Here is a 23852-nt window from a genome sequence, read left to right on the forward strand (position 1 = left end):
AAGGTAGGAGAGGAGGTACTGGCAGAAGTAAAGCTGCGAGGACGGGGCGTGAGTCGTGTTTCGGTAGGTCAGATGGTAGAGCAAAAATGTTTAAATGTTTGTGAAATGTTATGGGACTTAACTGCCAAGGTCATCAGTCCCTAAGCTTACACAGTACCTAACCTAAATTAACCTAAGGACAAACACACACACCCATGCCCGAGGGAGGACTCGAACTCGGCCGGGACGATGGTAGAGCACTTGCCCGCAAAAGGCAAAGGTCCCGAGTTCGAGTCTCGGTCCGGCACACAGTTTTAATCTGCCAGGAAGTTTCACCAATGAAAGTTTTTAAAATGCATTACTGGTGCAGAATATTACTGTGTCAAAACTCTTAAATTTGTTAGGCACCAGCGAGACACTCACCCCCTTGAGGTGGTGCCATTCGTCCCTGTGCAGCACAATGTCGTGGTAGTTGTGCAGAGGCGCCTTCCTGGGGAAGTAGCTGAGCACCGTCACGTTGTGGCCCCTGGCTGCAAGCTCCGACAGCAGCCGGTCGAACATGACGAAGTGGCTGGGCGCCGAGAACCAGATGGGCGCCAGGATGTTGGCTCCCTGCGAGCCCAGGCTGCCCAGCAGCAGGACGGCGACCGGCAAAGTATGGCGCATGGTGAGCTCCCACCTACATTCAACACAAAGAGAGTAGATAGCATCTACAGTGAATACTATCACAGTGACTGAGCACCAGAGTCCATGCACACTCACGGACAGAAACAGTCGGAAAACAGTCTGAGACTAACTCCAATAACAAGGAAGTTCGTCATAAAACAAAACACGGAACCGTCTTAACTGGCAAGTGGAACCTTCACAGAGCGTGAACGATGTAAGAGAGAATGGTAGCACTGCCGATGTGCAGCCTACCCATTCGTCCAGTAATGGTGCTGGCAGCAAGTGAGACATGCGCCCTGGTTTTGTTCTCTCACCGGCAGTGCCAAATGTCAACTCTGCAGTTGTACTTCTAGCAGCACACATAGACACGACACCACATCTCCAACCCCCCCCCCTCCCCGCACCCACAAGGGAGCCAGTGCTGCAGGCATCAGTGCAGAAACATGGAAAGGCAAGCAACTAGGTGGACTGGTGTGCTTGAGGAGGCCGTGGGGTCTGTCCAGGTGACACAGCGGCAGTGGCAGCGGCGGCACTGCAACAGCAGATGCATATTGACAGTGGTTCAAATGGCTCTGAGCACTATGGGACTCAACTTCTGAGGTCATTAGTCCCCTAGAACTTAGAACTAGTTAAACCTAACTAACCTAAGGACATCACAAACATCCATGCCCGAGGCAGGATTCGAACCTGCGACCGTAGCGGTCTTGCGGTTCCAGACTGCAGCGCCTTTAACCGCACGGCCACTTCGGCCGGCCATATTGACAATGTTGGCCTGCATTGCCTCATCATGTTGCAGCACTGGATAGTCAGTGTCTCCAGCCTAGTAGCAGCATACAGACTAAGTGACCCAGACGGTGTTGAATCAGTGTGGGAAAAGACATCGTGGATTCCAGTGGCATGGAAACTGTCATTGGTGGCGACAGATGGGTGCAGTTGATGACTAGGGATGGTGGCGTCTAGGCAGCCACCATCTATCATTGGCAGAGCGCCTGGCGCAGCCGGTGGCGTTGTGTTGAAGTCGTCAGTGCTCAATAGCTCCACAAACGAAGGAACAACATGGAATGTTGCGGTGCTTGCAGGTGGACTCCCTGCCAAGGTGCCCTTTTGGTGCTCGGCACACGTAATGGTGCGGTGATTGCAGATGGACTCCCTGCCAGTGTCTGCCACGTTCGTGGGTGCAGCGGATCAGTACCCAACTGAGGTCGCAGCTGGTACTAATGGTAAGAGAGCAATATGTCGTAAGGGTCCAGGATGAACATTCACCAGCCACACATCACTAACACCTTCGCCAATAACTGTACCAGATACTGACCAAAATACATGCCCACTCAGAGGTGCCTGGGGTACATCACAAAGGCTGCAAGCTTACCTCAGACTGCAGAGCGGATGCAGCAAAGACCTGTCAGCTGTGGAGGATCCCTGCCAGGCTTCTCCCATGCAGCAGTGCTGTCATGTAGGTGCTGAGAAACATAACCAATGTCAAGTCTGTCAATGAATCCGCTAAACATTTTTTTGAACTGTGTCTTAAAGATTCACGTAATATGCTCTGCCTACCCATTCGATTCCAGGTGATTCGATTCCAGGTGAAATGGCGCTAACGTGCAGCGGCAATACCACTGTGGGTGCAGAAATCTGTAAACAGCGGCGATGTGAACATAGGCCATTATCAGAAGTGATCATCTGGGGAATCCTTCAATGACAAAGACCAGGGTGAGAGCCCACACTATACCTTCTGTGGAAGTGGAACACACATGGAGGATATACGTGCAATTTGACACTGCATCAATCACCACAAACCACACATAAAATGGCAGACGGGGTCTGAAAAATCGATGTGAATTCAGCCCCATGGCTGACGGGGCATATGTCATAGAGCCAAAGTTTTTGGCGCCACTGCTTTCTGTATGGCATTTGTGGACGATCTTTTCAAACACCAATTCAGCTCCAGGCCAGCAGATAAAACATCGCGGAAGGAGCTTCATTCGGGTCATACCCCAGGGACCATGGTGTTAGAGAGAAAAGAAACAAACCCCAAGGGCCAGAGGGGTGATGATCTGGCAGTTGCTCGAGTTGGTGCTACGGAGGAGTGTGCCAACTACTGTCAGCCAACGGTGGAGAAAATAGGAGCAGAATAGACCAGACTGCTTGGTGGTTAGGCACTAGAGCCAAGCATTGCACATAAAATTGACAACCTGTCAGAGCGCGGTATCTTGCTGAGTGTACTGGACTGTCACCAGATGTCAATTCCCCATGTGCTGCAACTGAGGATAGATCTGGACATACACCACTTTGGTTTCCTTGAAGGCCAGGTCAGGTCCTACGAGTAGGTGTGACTATGTGCCCACATTAGCATGCTGTGCCATGGATCTGTAATGAATTTCATAGTGGTACACACTGATAAAACGCAAACTGGAATCGTTTTGCTGTCCTGTCAGGAAGTTGCGAACAGGAGCCAAACAGTGCTACAAATGGCTTATGGTTGATGATGAAATAGGATTTGGGGCCATAGAAGAAACCATGGCACTTTTGGACTATGAACATAGTGACTAAAGCACCCTTTTCCAAATGATAACAACTGTGTCGAGAGGCTGTCACCTTTTTGAAGCTGCGATATGCTGTTTAGAGCCATCAGTCTTCTATGAGCTAAACCCATTCCATCCTCACACTGGGAAGCGTCCACTGCTAGTACAAGCTTTTGCCCAGCGCAAAAGTAGCAAGAGTGGATGAACATTCTATTGCAGACTCCTGACCAAACGAAAGGAATATCTGCTTTTCGTAACTTGTTCTGTGGATGAATTGTATCCACTGCATTAGGGAAAACTTCGAATAATAACTAACTTTGTCCAGAAGCGACTGTAGTTCGTTCTGCTTTCGCGGTTTAGACAGGTTATCGGTCGCCGCTACATGGTGCCCCGTAAGTTTGATGCCGTCCTTCGAAAGAAGGTGGCCTAAATAGTCCATTTCTTTCTGAAAAACTTTGACTTTTGCTGATTTACTTAGGGCCCATCCCTTGAAATGTAGTGAACACAATTCGAAGATTGACAATATATTGCTATGGTGAGGAAGTCATGTCGATCATGTCATCAAGACAGTTTGCATAGCACAGAACATCTTGCATTAACGGTTCAAAAAATCTTTGCTAAATGGTCAGAAACATACGATGCTGAACCGCAGGCATGGTCCGTTGTACAATTGAAGGGGGTGTTGACGAGCAAACTGGGTTGAGAGGTGGTATCGAGCCGAAACTGTAGGGATGATTCTGCCAATCAGTTTTTGAGAAACACTCACTACCAGAAAGTTGTATGAGTATTTCTTCAGGGTGAGGAATAGCATAGCTACAGGTTGGACGTTTATGGTAACTTAAAATCCCCACACAAAAGAAGCGTTCCCGTACACTTCCAGATAACAAGCAGAGATGTAGCCCACAGGCTGGCAAACAATAGGCAAGACATGACAAAATTTGGGAACGACTATCGGGTTAACGGTGATGTGAGTCTGCTAGTATTTTACAGCACCCAGTCCCAGCGGAAACAGTCACCCAAACTCGTGACGGATATCGTGTAACACCTGAAGTGGGATGGAGTCAGAAATGACGTACACAACATCCCGAAACTGAAATCCGAGAACTGTGAACTTGTCGACACATATGTTTACTGGCATAATACTTTCGGTGGACAAAAGTATGACAGATGTGTGACAGGCTGATACTGAACGTCGACTGAACTGGCCTTGGCCAATGACCATATGACGATTGGAGGAGGAAAAAGAAGGGTGACTCAACAGTGACACATTTCAAGATTGACGAGAGACACACAGCCTGGAAAACGGAATGGCAGTTGCCGAATCTGCAGCGAAATATAAATGTTGATGGTAATATTGAACTTCTGGCTGAGCACCGGCGTGACACTATGAACCTCCAGAACTCCACATCCACGTCTGAAGACTGGCCGCGTGGGCATCCATGGAAGCAGTCACCAGGTGGCCTCATTTACAGCAAGCCGCAGACCGTGCATGCAATTGTTGGCAGCGACTACGGACGTTTGTCGGACGTAATCGGGAAACAAGGAGAAATTGTCAGGAAGAGCCACGGTCCAACGGCGAATGATGCAAGCAAGAAGAAAACGACGAGGGTGCCAGGCAACGATGACATTACTGGGGCACTGAACACACCAACGCTACTTCCACTATGTACTCAAATTGTTCAGATGCAGCCTGTGACACTTCGAACGCATGAGTCATCATCAGGATCTCCTCGACTGTGGGATCTTTTAAACGCAGCACGTCCTTACACACCTCACTGTCCGGAGCAGAACAGACAACGATGTCGCATATCAGAGTCGGCATAGGCCTGTTGACAATGAACACAAGTAAATCCGTACCTCTGACTTAAAACACAGAGGTCGGCTACCCATGCTGATAGGACTGGCACGGTTTCTTTTGTTGCTGGTGAAAGCCCATATGGGAAGCCACAACGAAGGTCTGATAAGGGAAATAAGTACTGAGCAACTACCACAGTCGAAGAAATGACAATTTCGCAGGGTCCCTCACTGCGAAATCCTGTTGCAAATGTCGGACGTATGAGATCCACTCTTCCTTCGCCTCCTGGAGCAGTGGAAATGCTGGAGGAAGAGATGGGTGTAGCGAGGCTGACTGCGGAAGGACCGTGGCACGCTGCGAAGTCGTAACCAAATGACAAAGGGAGTGTAGCTGTTGCTGCTGCTGTTGTTGTAACAACTCAATCAACGCCGGATTCATTGTACTAGAGGAATACGTGCGGGGAAACTAAACAATCACATTGTCAGAAACCTTGTTACATGTAACAAAATACACAATGAATGCAATTGCAATGACTGAGTACCACAGTACATTCACTCACATAGACGGAAACAGTGGGAAAACATCCCGAGGCCAAAGGTGAACTCTGCGGTTGTGCTGGCCGCGGCGTACTTGGACACGTCGCCACAGGACGGCCTACAGTCCACCATATACATGACCCCATGTTTCAGTGTACATTACATGGGCTACAGAAGAAATAAGGGCAACATTTTCTGATCAAAGAAATATCTAGGTCTCCAGTGTCACAGAGGAAACAAGCGAACAGAATATCTCGTCAACACCGATCGTTAACTGACAGACGTGACAAGAAATAACGATAACAGACGACGTTCCACCAATACGAATTCCATTAAATATGAGAAGACGAAATGTTAGATACCAATGTGCCGTCGACGTCGAGATCACTGCAGGTGAAGCACTACGTCTAATGATCGAATTGGCCGATGATCGGGCAGGAAATCGGCCCTGGACTTCGCAAAAGTTTTCCGCATTGTTTCTTGTGGAAAACTTAAACCCCAATGGCCAGACGAGGATTTGAACCCAATCCCTCCTGAATGTGAGCCCACTCCCAGAACTACCACAACAGTGGAATTCAATTAGACCTTCATGGAAAAATCACTCAGCTGAACGTTCAGGCGGTGAAGATCTCGGCGTGTTGCAACAAAAGGAAACTATTGTCAATATCAGAAGAACTCAAAATGACAAAAGCAGTCTCCTCTGCACCTTACGTTTCCAAGTGACTTTTTTGTTTGCACGGAGTAACAAAACAACAGTTCGAATTTCATATATCATTCGACGTACTGAAATTTAAAACTCTTTGCCATTTTACGAGAGATTTGAGATGTAAAATAGGACTTCAGATCTTATTCGTCACAAGTTATCGTGCTCGTGAAGGACCAGTGTCTTTCGAAAACTGAGAATGTAAGATTGTTCTAACGGAATTACTCTAGTATTCTTGCGTCAAAAATATGTATATAGACACAAGTACACGAAGAATTCTTTTCAGTGTTCCGTAGCTCAATCGATACATACGGAACCGTTAGACGATAACTTTGTTGTACGTCTGTCCGACTGTTAAGACCCATTTTCCTCATGAAGGGCTACATGTCTAAAGTTGAAATTTATGTCACAAATCGAGGGTCGTTGCCCCACATTTTTTTCTCGGAACTTATTTATTGCAGAGTGTCACAATTTGGTGACAATATACATCAGTATGTCTTGTCATATATATCAACATGTCTTGTCCACGTCCTATTTTTCCACGTAGTTTCCATCACGTTCTGCAGCCGTACGCCAACGTTGTGGAAGAGCATGTATTCCCCTCTGGTACAAGCTCTTGTTCTGTAGGCGTAGCCATGTTTTCACTGCACTCTCGACATCTTCAGAGTGTGTTCCCCGTACAGAACCTTTAAGCGGCCCAAAGAGGTAGTCGGCACGAATAGTGGCATCCGCACTATTCAGTACGTCTGGAACAGTAGCTGTGACAGGACGTCTCGAGCGTGGCTGATCAGTGAGCTCTGTTTCTCCATTTCCTGAGGCTGTAACTTTCTTTATCCATCGCCCAACTGTAGCATGGTCCTACACTGCACACAAACGTTTATGGACGTTCACCACGGTCTCTTTTTCTGCATAAAAGAATTCAGAAACAGCACACTGCTTGTAACGTGAGTCATATGTAGACGCCATTTTGACGCTGTACTACGGCTCTGCCATCTACCAGAACGGTTCGAAATTTCACCGGCGCACAGAACAAACATCAAATGTAAAGCACCAACAAGGACGTTTGTCTGTGTATATTAATGGTTTTTTTTTAAATATGGAGAGTTACTTATTGAACGACCCTCGTACTAACGTCTATGGCCTCTAGGCGACGTAAATAATTTAGCTTCTAAGTCTATGAGATACGGCCATTTTTTGAAATTCGCAGACTGACTAATCGCAACCTACACGGTATTTTCCGTTTAACTAGAATCATAAATATTTGCATGAAGTACAAGTCCAACAAAAAAAATTAATTTGTAATTGTATGACATAAAAAATATTATTTGCCATAACAAACTTACACTGTGTTCGCATTTCGTAAAATATCTCAGGAACTGATGTAGAGATTTTGATTCTGGTTTTCATTAATAAGTAGAGTGATTCACGACGAAAGTTTGTGTGTGTAATACACAAATATTTCGGACTAACCGCCTGAGCTACGATGAAATGAAATGCCCTGTCGCTGCGAAAGCGATGCCTCTACCGTCTGGCGATGACAGGCATAAGACACTATCTTTGGGGGTCCTTCACGAACTGCTCATTCCCCATACAAACCTTCCCTGACAGTCTATGCCCATGACATGTACAGCATCTGGTAATGTGTCAAAGTAATACTGGTGATATTGCAGGATTGCACTTCCATTGTTTGGGATGTAGCTCCGACATTCCATTAAATATTCGTTGAAGCATTCCACTGAACAATTTGAGTTTTGCGTAACGGCAGTAGCCCTATGGCCGGTTGTGCGTTCTCTTCTCTTGCTACTTCTGTCAACGTTACCTGCAATAGCAACAGGGACGATAGCAGATGTAGTCAACACATCTCAAATTGCAAAGGACGTTAATATAGCCCCAAAATTAAAAAAAATAAATGAAAATCGCGAATGTGAAAAACACAAAAAAATTCATATTTAAAATCTGAAATTAAAACATCCTTGAAAGTCTTTGAATTCCCACAACCAGTATCCTGCCAGTATCAATATCGATAACAGGCAAAAATCGTCGAGATTCTCAATTCTCCATACGGATGAGCTATCTACATAAAAGTTCGCGATGAACCTTCAGAGTGCGATTCCTAGTCGTATTCGTCGGTTTTATTCTTTTCTTCCAGCTTATCAGTCTTTGACTGGTTTAATTCTGGCCTTCATCTTTCCCTATCTTCTGCTAACATTTTCATCTCTACATTTAAACTACAACTGCACATAATAATTTTAGTCTGCTCGTCCTAGGGCTTGGACAACGTATCTGATGTCCCACTAACCTGTCCCTTCCTCTGTTAAAGGTTATACCTCGCGCAGCACATGGTCAGAAAAAAAAAAACTACCGCCTATGATTCTTTTCCTCGTCTTCATCTGCAAGGTGACCAGAAACGGTCTGAAAAGCTTATAAGGCTGTTGCAGGGTAGGTTGTGCTGAAAAATAAATGTTAAGAATTAAAAAAATTCGATACGTTGTGCCATTTCCGAGTTAATTAGCATTTAAGTTAACCAATCAGGCCCGCCACGTACAATTAGTGTAAGCTGTTGTAGTGTTGATGATGGCACACCAGGCTGCTCAGACTTTAGCTCAGGTTCGATCTTTACTACCGCCCCACGTCCAACTTTTGTACCGCTCTGTCATTCGGTTTTAGGAAACCAAACGGCGAACTTGTTTAGCAACACCATCTCTGGCGAGCTATTTGAATTTGTGTGCGCAACGGCCGCACTGGCTAACTTCAATGCTAATTAACTCAGAAACGGCGCAACGTATCGAGTCTTTTTCTTAACAATTATTTCCCAGCACTGCCTACCCTGTAATACCATTACAAGCTTTTCAGATGTTTCTGACAACCCTGTACGTAAATATGAGGCAATAAATTACTGGAAGTAATTCTAATTAATTATTGGAACTAATTCTTTTCTGACCATGCGGTGCGCGAGGTAACTAAGATTGTGTTGTCCATACGTGCGGTGAGCCAATCACCCATACTGCTGAAGCAACAGCTGCCTCTGAGGTAACTATGAAAATAAGACTATATCGAGAGAAAGGCAAAGAAGGAAAAAACAATTAGCTATTTCCAAGCAACAGAATCTCTGCTGGGAAGGATACATGTATTATTAGCAGAGAAAACTTGCTCACAATTTTTTAATTGCATTCATTAAGTAGCAGAGTCAAAACGTGGTCATTACATTGCTCTTTTGTTTTCTTTCAAGCACATCTGTAGCAGGGAATATTGCTATAATTAAATCACTCGGAAGCGAAGTGTATTTTCAGATGGCAGCGGACAGAAATTAGACGCTTATTACGATAAGCATCAAAGAGTCCTGTAGATCCCACTTACAAATAATTTTCCTGACTTATCCCATGATCTCCATTGGTTTGGTATGGGTACGTATTCTAAGTCATTTCTGACACAAAGTATCGTCGATCATGTATCGATGAGTAATGGGATTCCCCTAAACCCTCTTATTACCCTACCTGACAAAGGTCAGTTTCCCTATGTGTAGCCGGCCGAAGTGGCCGTGCGGTTAAAGGCGCTGCAGTCTGGAACCGCAAGACCGCTACGGTCGCAGGTTCGAATCCTGCCTCGGGCATAGATGTTTGTGATGTCCTTAGGTTAGTTAGGTTTAACTAGTTCTAAGTTCTAGGGAACTAATAACCTCAGCAGTTGAGTCCCATAGTGCTCAGAGCCATTTGAACCCTATGTGTAAATTGGCGAGAAATTAAAATAAATGCAACAAATTAAAAATGCCAGTAAAGTAAACACATAGCCCAGTTGTGGTAGTGTATTTCCTACATAAGAAAGGTTGTCGTCCTATGTATAAGTTGCCAGAGAATCGAAGAAGATGCATTGTCATGCTGGCTGACCTGGAATAATGGTCCTGGCTCTATGATGTCACAGTCCAAGACTTGAGATACTGGTGACATCAGAATCCAAGATGGCTTGCCTGGAATACAAAACGCCGATCGAACATGGCGACCATGGCATACTTGTGTAGCTCTATGACGTCAGAATCCAATTCACTGGCACTGGCTGTATGATGTCACAATCCATCTCAGATCTGTTGAGCTATTTATAGCAGTGTAGCATTCAGTTATACGGGTGCAACTCTGGGCGTATTGACAGTGACTCTATGACGTCAGAATCCAAGTTCTGGAATACTGGTACTATGCTGTAAGAGGCAAAGGATGTTTGTGCAGGTCCAGGCTGGACAAAGAATGACCTACTTGGCATGTTTCCCCAAGCTACTATTCATTCAGAGGTGTACAATCACTGCATATTGCTTCTCTTAACTCTAAGTTTGGATCTCTCAACTTGAGTCTTTCTTAAAAGAAACGGTGGAGGGATAGTGCATTCTGGACACACATCTGTGCCGCCAACCCTACTTATTCCCCTAAATTAAAGTCAAACTGTATGCTGTGTCGTAGGAACACTTGTGTCTATATTTAAACAAATACCTTCCCAGGGAGAATTCCCTACTCTGCGGTCGCGAAGTTCGTGATCACCAGATTGGTCGAGAAGTCCGCAAATGCCCCCAGCCGCGGGATCCCCTCTTAAGAGCCAAGTCGCCCTTGAGTTGTGCCATCACGTACCGGTCACAGCTCCGTTCAAGGAGAAACCACACGCGTACTGCCGACTCGAAACTAATGTGAAGTGGAGTACAGAAATTTCGATTCCGAGCGCTAGTATGCTTTTGAGAGAGCACTGCAGCTACTGCCTGCATGATTCGAATTAAAATGATAGGAAACATGAAAAATGCAGGAACCATCCTGGTGCTTTAAAGCATATGAGAGGGTCAAAATTCACATAAATTGGAAATGGCCTATAACCCACACGTACTTTCTGTATGGAAACTGAAAAATCTAGAGATGGTCATTAATGGACACCTGTGCAATGGCTCTTAAGTACAAAATCGAAGTACTACGCTTGTACAGTTCACTACTAAAATTTGTGTGTGGAATGGAAGGTGGTTATTTCATTGGCAGTAACATAAGCAACCATCACAGAGCCATCAAACACGCGAACTTCCATGCACCAGGCGTGTAACGGTAACATTTCAGTATGAAACATGCTTAAATTTATTTACAAGACTAATCGCACACGTCGAAAACGCAGCAAATAAATATTATGGGAAAGTATGATATTTCCCACAAGAACAGTGTTCAATATCACACTAGTACACGACATTTCAAGAAGAAAAACGGATCTATCGTCTCCATGTAGCTCCAAATGATGCCTGACGACTGTAGCACCGCCAGCGAAACACCACACTCTGCTACCTTCGCCTGGCGAAAGGAATCACCAAGAGAGGTCAGCGCTAGCGCAACGTGTTGTTCACGTGATATTCATTGGACTGTTGCCTGTAACCACGTGCCACGTCAGTGCTCTTGGAAGAGAGCTGTGGCGGTGACGTGGTTCTGTTATTATTTCCCCTGTAGTGATTTGCGAAGATGGAAAAAATCGAGATTCACGCAGTGATTAAGTACTTCGTAAAGAAAGGTACGAAAGCAAAGGACATTTATACCGATTATCAGAGTACACTGGGGGACTCTGCTCCTTCATATTCAACTGTTGCAACTGGACAAAAATGGTTCAAATGGCTCTGAGCACTATGGGACTTAACATCTGAGGTCATCAGTCCCCTATAACTTAGGACTACGTAAACCTAACTAAGCTAAGGACTTTGAACATACCTGCTAAGATTCAGTGACCGTGTCAGAATTATATTGGAACAAATAAGCCCTCGGTCACAAGTATTAAGTCAAAATTGACCTGGTTTCGACGCTACTATGAGCGTCGTCTTCACAATTGAACTAACTGTTCTAAAACATATTAGGTATATAGTACATTAATAAAATTAAAGTTTGTACTGACTGGAAAAGATGCAGTACTTACAAGTCGCATATTAAAAAAAGATTTAAGCCGGAAATGCGACGTCATGAACAGTTGTGAGATGGCGAGCCGCTAAGGGCTGCTCGTACTGTGAACGAGGGTTGCAACAAGACTTTAGAAAATGTGGGCAAGTAAACATGGTGTTGCTACGAGCGCCATCTAGTAGCCGCAGAAACAACTAGGCTACTGTACATTCAAAATTACACACATGAAATTGTGATGCAGCTGTTTCAGGCATAACGTAAGCATTAATAATAACAGGATGAAGTTACATATTTATCTGTTTTAAATAGAGGTACATTTTGTAACGTAGAAAACGTTAGCCATGACATACAAGAAAACAGCAAAGGTGTGACAGGAAAACAACATTTCGGTAAACTGCATGAGGAAGTCTGAATCAAAGATCAAGCAATGGCTTTATACAGTCAAAAAAGTTTTTATTTCGCAGCTGTTGAGAATGAGGCCATCATGACGAGTGAGATGTTTGAAAATCTCCAATTCCTCTAAGACATCTAACCTACGCCCCTTATTTTCGGTATGCATAATATTGTTATCGCCTATGGCCTTAGGCACGTGTCCAGTAATTAAGAGATGATCGGCAAAGAATGAATTTAGGGGACTGGTGCCGTTCTTTCTCAAAAGATGTTCTTTATATCTGATGGTGAAAGCACGTCCAGTTTGCCCTATATAATAGGAAGACCATATACCGCAGATGATCTTATAAAGATGATCCGACTTTTTGTAGTGGAGCGAACGGATTTCAAATTATGAATGAAGTTTCTCTTTAGATTATTATTAGTAGAGAAGGCAACATTGCAGTTGTATTTGTTGCGAAGCATGCGCCGAATCTGATACGAAATGGGTCCTATGAAAGGAATAGAAAAACGTTTTCTTTGGGTTAATTTCAGTGCATGAGGTGTTGAGCGTGGTAGTTCTTGCAGTTTTCTTTTTTTAGGATATCGTCCACTATGTTAGGCGTATATTCATTATTGACTGCTATGGTTTTAAGTAAATTAATCTCCTCATTAAACTTTTCTGTTGAAAGTGGTATGGAGGTGGCTCGGTGGACGGCAGAGTGAAAGAAGGCCATTTTTTGGGACTGTGGATGAAAAGAGGAAGCAGGCACGATTTGGTCAGTATACGTTTCTTTTCGAAAGATATTGAAAGTGATGTTATTGTCTTCTATTGTAAGCGTCAAGTCTAAATAATGTGATTGGCGGTTTTCGTTTTCGAGTTCAATAGTGAAAGAAATTTTTTCATGGAGGTCGTTAAAAAGTTTAAATATATGATCAATTATATCGGCGGGTCCGCTATAGATGAGTAGAATATCATCAACCTATCTTGTTTAAGAAAGGATACCTAGTGAAGCGGCTGCGACACGGTTAAACAGCTTTTTTTCCAATTAATTGGTAAAGATGTCGGCGAGGATGTCGGCTACAGGGTTGCCCACAGCGAGCCCATCAGACTGCTGGTACAGTTGTCCGTTGAATTCAAAGTAGTTGTACTTGACAACGACATTAATGAGATTCATAAAGTCGGTATCTGTTCATCTGATAGATCTTTTTTAAATTGACGTAAGTTTTCTTCCACAATGATGAGCGTCTCATGTACCGGGACATTGGTATAAAGATTTTTAATATTTAAGGAGAAAAGCTTGGTGTCTGAACTGCATACTAAGTTTTTAATATTTTGGAGCAAAACGTGGCTGTTAGGAACGGAATAATTATTTTCGAAAACGAAGGATTTTTTCGAAGTTTCGTGTATAAATCGGGCCAAATCGTGATATGCGCTATTCATGCTATTGGAGATTGGACGTATTGGATGATTAGGTTTATAAATTTTGAACTGGGACCGAAGTTTAGGGGGCTGAAGTTTTGGGGGCTGAGGGTTCATATTGATGAGTAGTTTCTTTTGGAAATGCTTTATAAGAAATTTTGCATTGTTAATGGCTGACCTTACTTCTTTCTGTAGTTTAGGAGTCGGATCATCATGCAGCTCCGATATGTTGTTTTCACTGAAGAAATCTTCAGTTTTAGAAATATACTCAGAAATATAAGCAGTGACTAGACAACAACCTTTACCGGATTTAGTTATTAACGCATTTTCTGTTTTAAGTTTATTATTAATGGAAGTTACTAAAATTCTGTCGTTATGCGTAGCATTAGACAAAAAGTTGCATTTTTCTCTAGCATGCGGGTTACATCATACGCAATTCTGGCTTGAGACGCATTATCTATCTTATTATTATTCACGTTTGGGCCCTACTGGACCACGCGAAGTACAATCACGGGGCATTCAGTTATTTTCTTTTAGACTTTCTCTCTGCCCAAATTGTTTTCATTCTCTCGGAATGAGCTCTTTTCCTTTCATCAGACCATGTGGTTCCAGTTTTCTTTGGTCTTTCAGCTTGACCAACTACCCAGTCATGAATTTTTTGCCCAAATAATTTTCTGTCTTGAATTTCATCTTGTTTTATATCTGCCTCTTTCATGTCCTCTTTTATAGCAGCAATCCATTTTATTGTCTCAAGTTTAGCTTTACTTCGATTTTCGTAGAATTCCACTACTTGTTTAGTTAGTCTGGTAGCATCCATTCTTTTAATATGCCCATAAAATTTTAATCTGCGTTTTTTCATATCCGAATATATGCTGGTGTATTGTTGAATTTCACTATTTGCTCTTAGCCTGTATGTTCCTTCTTCAGTATATTTTGGACCTAGAATTTTTCTGATTACTTTTCTTTCTCTTTTTTGGATTTCTTGAATGTCCTTTTTTCTGTTTAAAATTAGTGTTTCAGCCCCATAAAGGCACTCTGGTTTTATGACCGTGTTGTAATGTCTCAATTTAGAGTACCTCGAGAGACATTTTTTGTTGTAGATGTCTTTTGTAAGTCTAAAAGCTGTCTCCATCTTTTGACAACGAATTTCATTTCCAATTTTTTCTAGACCAGTCTCTGAGATTGTTTCACCTAAATATTTGAATTGCGAAACTCTTTTGATTTTTCCATACTTAGTTTCCAAAAGTTTGGGTGTCAGTTTGTTGCTAGTCATATACTGTGTTTTTTCAAATGAGATTTGGAGACCTACTCTTTCTGCTGTTTCTTTAAGAATTTCTATTTGTTTCTGAGCAATTTGGATGTCCTGCGTTAGAATAACCAAGTCGTCTGCAAAGGCCAAACAGTCTATTCGAATATTTGTTCGTCCTAATTTCACTGGTTGGTCAATTTTGAACTCCAATTTTCGTTCGCGCCACTCTTGTATTACTTTTTCTAGAACGCAGTTAAATAGCAACGGAGAGAGTCCATCACCTTGCCTCACGCCTGTTTTTATTTCAAAGGATTCTGAAATTTCTCCTCTGAACTTTACTTTTGATTTTGTACCAGTTAGCGTGTCTCTGATAATTGCCGTGGTTTTAGGATCCAGGCCTTGTTCTTTCACAATTTGGAAAAGAGATTCACGATCCACTGAGTCATAAGCCTTTCTAAAATCTACAAAGGTACAAACTAGTTTTTATTGTAAATTTTTTGATGTCTGAGAATTAGTTTGAGGACTAAAATCTGTTCTGGGCAAGATCTATTTGGCCTGAAACCTGCTTGATATTCGCCAATTTTCCATTCAAGTTGTTGTTGTGCTCAGTTCAGAAGACATTGAGAGAGGATTTTGTATGTGACTGGAAGAAGAGAAATTCCTCTGTAATTATTAACATCAGTTTTGTCTCCCTTCTTATGAAGTGGGTGAATCAAGGCGGTTTTCCATTCATCAGAAATTTTTTCAGTTTGCCAAATGTTTTGCATGATTGAAGTAATTTCTTTAACGGTTTTTGGACCAGCTGCCTTTAAAAGTTCTGCAACAATTCCATCTTCACCAGATGCTTTGTTGTTTTTCAACCTATGAATTTCTTTAATGATTTCCTCTTCATTTGGTGCAAGTGAAACTGGATTGCATTGTTGGGGAATTTTTGGTGGAAATCTTTCTGTGGGCTCGGGGCAATTTAGAAGATTCTTAAAATATTTAGAAAGTTCTTTGCAATTTTGCTTCTTGAAGCAAAGATTCTGGGGTTGGTACCCCTTTATTTTGGTTTTAAAAGTTTTATAAAAATTTCTGGTATTGTATTTCTGAAAATCTTCTTCAATTTCTAAGAGTTGACTATTCTCATATTGTCTTTTTGTTTGTCTAATTAGTTTTGAAGTGTCTTTTCTATATACCTAATATGTTTTAGAACAGTTAGTCTAATTCTGAGGACGATGCTCATAGTTGTCAGGAATGTATCATATGTGTCTTCTGTCTTGTTGCTATTCCATGCTTTAAATGTCTCTCGTCTGGCTTTGATTGCATGATCACAGTTTTCATTCCACCAAGCATGTTTCTTGTGTTTTCTTATTATAATCGAGACCGATTTTTAAATCAACAAGCATATTTTCTCTCTCATTTATGTCTGACAGATTAGGCCTGACACTGTATTTTAGTCCTTTTCCTAACAGGATTTTTTCATTCTCAGCAAAGACGATGTTGGTTTTATTTAAAATTCTTTCGTGAAAGACGTGACTGCTTATTTGAAATGTATTCTGAGGGCATTTTTCAATAGAAAGCAGACAAAAAAGATTGCTGAGCTTATTCTCGTGTATCTGCATTATACCTATTTTACAAATCTCTAGATGTTCGTTAATTTGCGTCCACATGTCGTCAATATTAAAATTATAGTTAACACGATAAGTGTTTGTGATATGTAAGTACAAATGGTATGCTTCTTCGTCAAGATTGTCTTTTTTAGCGTATAGCTCTTTTATCCTATTACAAATAATGTTCTTAATGATAGGTATAAAGGACTTTGGATTTTTCATACATGGAGAAAAATTGATGTAGGCTTTTGTATAAGTCGGGACAAGTCCCTTTTTTCACACTGCTTGTTAAAATAGATAGCCTTTCCGGCTTAAATCTTGTTAATATGCGACTTGTAAGTACTGCATCTTTTCCAGTCAGTACAAACTTTAATTTTATTAATGTACTATATACCTAATATGTTTTAGAACAGTTACTCTAATTCTGAGGACGATGCTCATAGTAGCGTCGAAACCAGGTCAATTTTGACTTAATATTTGTGACCGAGGGCTTATTTGTTCCAATATAACCTAAGGACATCACACATCCATGCCCGAGGCAGGATTCGAACCTGCGACCGAAGCAGTCACGCGGCTCCAGACTGAAGCGCCTAGAACCGCACGGCCACACCAGCCGGCTGCAACTGGGCAAATGAATTTAAATTTGGTCGGAAGAGCTTAGATTATGTTCTGCGCAGTTGTCGGCCAAGATGTGTCACTACTCCAGAAATCATTGCAAAAGTGAATAAAATGGTCATAGAGGATCGCCAATTGAAAGTGCGTGAAACTGCTCACGCTTGCCAGACGTCATCTGAAAGGGAATATCACATTTTAATTGAATAATTAGAAATGAAAAAAATTTCTGCAAGATGTGTGTCGCGACTCTTCATGCGCGCTCAGACACTTGTGCCGTCGCCATGGCAAAATTACACGAACTAAGGTATGAATTTTTGTCACACCCGCCATATTCGCCTGATATGGCTCCGTCAGATTTCCATCTCTTCCCACAATTGAAAATTTTTCTTGGTGGACGAAGATTCACTTCAAACGAAGAACTGATAGCCGGAGTTAACCACTATTTTGCAGGTCTGGAGGAAACTCATTATCGAGATGGGATCAAGGCACAGATTGGACCAAGTGCATTAATCTACAAGGAGACTACATTGAAAAATAAAAAAAAAAAAAGAGGTTCAGTGATTTAAGTACTATTTTCTATTCCGTTCCAAGAACTTTTCAAACCACCCTCGTACATACTCTGCGGCTCACGGGACTCGCCACCGACTGCCGGCCTGCCAGAGTTGTGCTGTGGACAGCTCGCCTCTGACAACCCACAGCGCATGTCAGCCGCAGTGGACTGCAGTTAGAGAACACAAGGGTGCCCCACATCACATCGGTTAGGAAGACACCGAAACAATTTTTAAACCATTGAATATAGTAACGGTATCAAAGAATATTGTAATGACAACACTGAATCTTGTTCTGAAATCTGCAAATATATTACAAAACAATCTATTTTCATATAAATCAGAGAATTTCCACATCAAAATGTATGTCATCACTATATCAAATCTACTCAGCAAATGACGCATGATAGCAATCACATGATTGAATTTCATGTCAAATGGTTCCCAGCTCACCATGCGTTCCACAATGCACACATGACATCAGACATGTCCTTAGAATTTGTAAACTGAGACAGCTGACAGCATACAGAAAATCGTTGAATGTATGTTGAGTAGCATGTGGCAGTATTATCCATTGAACTGTCATGTTAAGGTGTTCCCATCCATGCTACAGATCAAAAACCACAACTACTACGAACACACTTGTTGATGTTTTGCAGAAATCTAAGCCTTCTGTCCACTTCTCATGTACTTTACGAAACTGAAGAATAATTCAACTCTAACCACTCTATGGATAGGAAAACCTTGGTATTCGTTCCCTCATCAGGCAGTTGTAGGAATTGCATCTGTCCCACCACCTCTAATGACCTCAATGTTGGCAGGGCATTAAACCCAGTCTCCCTTCCTTCCTTTCCTGCAACTATCACTAACGTTTCTGAAGACTCTGTTAACATAATGTTTATGTAGAGGGCACCTGATTATTTAATCTAGAGGCCCTCTCATTCTTTACTCAGGCACTTTAAAAATTTGGTAAGTTGACTACAAAGTCATAAATACACTCCTGGAAATGGAAAAAAGAACACATTGACACCGGTGTGTCAGACCCACCATACTTGCTCCGGACACTGCGAGAGGGCTGTACAAGCAATGATCACATGCACGGCACAGCGGACACACCAGGAACTGCGGTGTTGGCCGTCGAATGGCGCTAGCTGCGCAGCATTTGTGCACCGCCGCCGTCAGTGTCAGCCAGTTTGCCGTGGCATACGCAGCTCCATCGCAGTCTTTAACACTGGTAGCATGCCGCGACAGCGTGGACGTGAACCGTATGTGCAGTTGACGGACTTTGAGCGAGGGCGTATAGTGGGCATGCGGGAGGCCGGGTGGACGTACCGCCGAATTGCTCAACACGTGGGGCGTGAGGTCTCCACAGTACATCGATGTTGTCGCCAGTGGTCGGCGGAAGGTGCACGTGCCCGTCGACCTGGGACCGGACCGCAGCGACGCACGGATGCACACCAAGACCGTAGGATCCTACGCAGTGCCGTAGGGGACCGCACCGCCACTTCCCAGCAAATTAGGGACACTGTTGCTCCTGGGGTATCGGCGAGGACCATTCGCAACCGTCTCCATGAAGCTGGGCTACGGTCCCGCACACCGTTAGACCGTCTTCCGCTCACGCCCCAACATCGTGCAGCCCGCCTCCAGTGGTATCGCGAGAGGCGTGAATGGAGGGACGAATGGAGACGTGTCGTCTTCAGCGATGAGAGTCGCTTCTGCCTTGGTGCCAATGATGGTCGTATGCGTGTTTGGCGCCGTGCAGGTGAGCGCCACAATCAGGACTGCATACGACCGAGGCACACAGGGCCAACACCCGGCATCATGGTGTGGGGAGCGATCTCCTACACTGGCCGTACACCACTGGTGATCGTCGAGGGGACACTGAATAGTGCACGGTACATCCAAACCGTCATCGAACCCATCGTTCTACCATTCCTAGACCGGCAAGGGAACTTGCTGTTCCAACAGGACAATGCACGTCCCCATGTATCCCGTGCCACCCAACGTGCTCTAGAAGGTGTAAGTCAACTACCCTGGCCAGCAAGATCTCCGGATCTGTCCCCCATTGAACATGTTTGGGACTGGATGAAGCGTCGTCTCACGCGGTCTGCACGTCCAGCATGAACGCTGGTCCAACTGAGGTGCCAGGTGAAAATGGCATGGCAAGCCGTTCCACAGGACTACATCCAGCATCTCTACGATCGTCTCCATGGGAGAATAGCAGCCTGCATTGCTGCGAAAGGTGGATATACACTGTACTAGTGCCGACATTGTGCATGCTCTGTTGCCTGTGTCTATGTGCCTGTGGTTCTGTCAGTGTGATCATGTGATGTATCTGACCCCAGGAATGTGTCAATAAAGTTTCCCCTTCCTGGGACGATGAATTCACGGTGTTCTTATTTCAATTTCCAGGAGTGTAGTTTTGTAGTCTATGTAATCGAGTTCCATGCAATCTATATGTAAGTTAGCCATTATAGCAAACAAACTGTTGTTAATTTAAGTTATTCCACCAGTTTTTAAAAAATCTGAAAACTGCTTCCCAGCTTCCATATGCACAATGTGGGCTTCTCATAACACCTCATGGACATTGTTACACAGTCTACATCTCCATGCTGAGCATGTGACATCAGATGTCCCCATAGGGTTTGTAAATGGACACAGCTGACATGCATGGAGAAAAACATTGACCATATACCAAGTAACGTGTTGCAGTACTAGCCACTGAATTATCACATTAAGGTGTTCCCATGTATGACATAGATCCAAAGCCATGACAACAAGGAAACTGGCAGCTCCACACACATTTTGACAAATATAGGTGCCCTATTCGATCCACTCATAAATCAGACATGATATTCTGTATTTTGCTCATGTGGTGCCATCACGGGTCTGTATTTAAAACTGACCAGAAGTCAGGAATGCTAGCTTTATGTTCCAACACAGTCCGATAAGATAATCAAAAGTGCAGTTTATATCACACACACACACACACACACACACACACACACACACAGACAGATTTTTCTATAGCCTATCTCATTTATTACAATATTTCCTCTATAAGCTATGTTTATTTTTCTTACAATTTCAAACATCTTTTCACTGCCTCATCTGAAATCTACCTTCTTGACAGTCGAATTTGTTGCAGACTCTTGCCACCACTGCAGAAATATGGTAGGAAAATACTTGGTAATAGCCGTATGTTGGAATAAACTGCCAGAAACTGTACCAGGAAACCTATCTCTTAGACCTTTCATTTCATGACAATACAAGTACTGTGTTTGTGTTGCATATTATTTATAAAATACTTGAAGATTTGTTTTACAATATTACATGGCACGTGGGAGTACTACTCATCTATCTTACGAGATAAAGTGCATTGGTCACTGTCATTATTGTTGGGGCTATAGCACACTTCAATGAGACAGGTCCATTGCCGGCTAATACCTGCAGAGGCATATCATATAAAACCAATACACTGCTATGTGCTTTACTGTTTTACATTCCACGTGCTTGAAAAATGTCTGTAGACTTTAAACAGTTATTGGGGTGGGAGTAGGACATCTACAACTTGCTGATGGATAGTGCTTCTGGTTTAGACAGGCCCATGTTGGTCACTACCCATAGGGTAAAGATATAAGGAGATGTTGACTAAAAATAGCATGCTTCATCAAAGCAAAGTCTGGAAACATTTCTATGTGTCCTCCTCCAATGTGTCACAGAAACTGTCGGGAACCAGTTTTGCATCTTTCTCCAATACATCTTACGCTGCAACTGCCGAGTTGATTTCAGGTTTGTTGTAGGAATTATGTACGTTATTGTAACACTACATGTGGTACCTCTGTACATCTAGTGTGGACTTATCTTAGGGGAATAAGTTGGAGTGGCAGCATGTGTTTCTTTAAAGACACAAAGTGAGAGATCCAAAATTAAGAGTCAAGGGAAGCAGTACGCAGTGACTGTACCCCACTCAGTGAATAGTACTTCAGGGAAACATGTCAAGTAGAACATCCTTTGTCCAGCAGAAACACCTGCACCTGCATAAACATCCTCTGCCACTTATGTCAGAGTGCCAGTATACCAGAACTTGAATTCTGACATCATAGAGTCAGTGCCAGTATGCCCAGAGCTGCACTTGTATATCTTCATTCTACACTTTTATAAGTAGCCTGACATGTCTGAGCTGGATGATGACATCATAGAGCCATTGCCCGAGGCCCATGAGAAAGACAGGCCATGGTGGGTATGTCACAGCACATGAAACTGCAGATCTTACAAGTGCCAGCAGCCAATACTGGCAAGGAGCGAGTAACTATTTCAGACGAGTTTAATAATTCTTGACTGCACATTTAAATGCACACAAGCTCTCAATTGGAAAAGACAAAGATAACACATTTAGTAGTTACCTTTTCAAATGGCTCCAAGCACTATGGGACTTTACATCTGAGGTCATCAGTCCCCTAGACTTAGAACTACTTAAACCTAACTAGCACAAGGACCTCACACACATCCATGCCCAAGGCAGGATTCAAACCCGCGACCGTAGCAGCAGCGTGGTTCCGGACTGAAGCGCCTAGAACCACTTGGCCACCGCGGCTGGCAGTTACCTTTTCAATTACATATTGATTTCCTGTGGGCTTTGCATGGTGCTGAGCGTTCACGAAGTATGGTGGACGAGCCAACTAGTATGATGTCATAACTTTGTTACACGACCTGTATATCTTGTTGGCCCCAGCCATTGATAGTATTCCAAGTTTTGGATTCTGACGTCATAAAGCTATGTCAATGTACTATGGTCGTCATGTTCCACAGCCATCTTGGATTTTGACATCATACTACGGCTGTGCCACTGTTCCAAGTTTCAGATTATGAGATCAAAAAACCAGAGTCAGTACTCCAGGTCAGCCAGCGTGACAATGCACCATCTTGGATTCTGTGCCAGTTTATATTCATGATGATAACCCTGCTTCTATAAGAAACACACTAGCACAGTAGGGCATGGTTTTGAATTTGCCACTATTTTTGAATACCCTGCCTTTTTCTAATTTCCTACGATTTTTTTTTTAATTTTCTGCCATTTTATACATTGGGCAAGGGGGGCCTTGTCAAACAGTTAAAGGGGGGGGGGGGGGGGATGGTGGAGGGGTGGAGAAATCCTTTTACTCATCGATGACACTTTTCACCAGAAACAGCCCAGAAAATTACTGATATGTTAATTTGGATTTGGCAATGTTAATAATTGAGGGTGACTGGATGCCCTTCCTTTTGCCACCACATTCCACCCCTTCAAATGGAAATTTGTGTACTATAGTATGTCTTCATCCAGTGGAGATGTGAAAGTGGAAGAAAGTTTTAGAAAATTTTGTGGATCGTGTAACTGAGGAGGGATGTGGCAGCCAGTGTGTTCGATTCACAAACGTCAGGTCAGGGCACAGGCAGGGTTGCAGCATAACTGGTTCCAAATGGCAGTTGCTATAAGCACATAGAGGTGCTCTACATTTGAAGAAATCATGTATCCTGCAAATTACATCTCTCACATGTTTATGTAGAATCTGTAGCCTACCAACATCATCAGTACTGACATGTCTCTGCAGAGGGAATAAAAATTCACTAAATATCTCACTATGGTCACGTTCACAGCAGAGTGCTAAGATTACTACTCACTGGCTGCCAGAGAGTGAGTGCATGACATCAGCTGCACAGAACAAGCCTAAACACGACTGTCTTTGTCTGTGACCCCAAATGTAGTCACGAGAAGCCACCTGAAAACCACATCCAGGCTAGCGAGCACAACAGCTCTCATTGTTAATCCACCAGGTAGGTTCAATCTGGGACCCACATGCCTACCAGAATCCTAGATGCAGTGTACTATAAAGCACAGCTATCTGGGCAGTTTGAAACTATTGTCTTATATAATGACAGCACTTTGTTTAATATATGGTACACAAAAATATGAACATA

The 23852-nt window shown here is 43.2% G+C and overlaps 1 protein-coding gene across 1 annotated transcript in view; it reads right to left on the minus strand.

The window, feature by feature from the left end:
- The window catches only part of LOC124798276 (UDP-glycosyltransferase UGT5-like), a 129694-nt gene extending 129040 nt beyond the window's left edge, over positions 1–654 (minus strand). Inside the window, exon 1 of the mRNA XM_047261597.1 lies at positions 403–654. Within this exon, the coding sequence (XP_047117553.1) occupies positions 403–645 (243 nt within the window). The 5' untranslated portion in view covers positions 646–654. The remainder of the gene's footprint in view (positions 1–402) is intronic.
- Positions 655–23852: the final 23198 nt, after the last annotated feature.

This window comes from Schistocerca piceifrons, chromosome 5 (genome assembly GCF_021461385.2).
Source record: "Schistocerca piceifrons isolate TAMUIC-IGC-003096 chromosome 5, iqSchPice1.1, whole genome shotgun sequence".
In the NCBI taxonomy this organism is placed as follows: Eukaryota; Metazoa; Arthropoda; class Insecta; order Orthoptera; family Acrididae; genus Schistocerca; species Schistocerca piceifrons.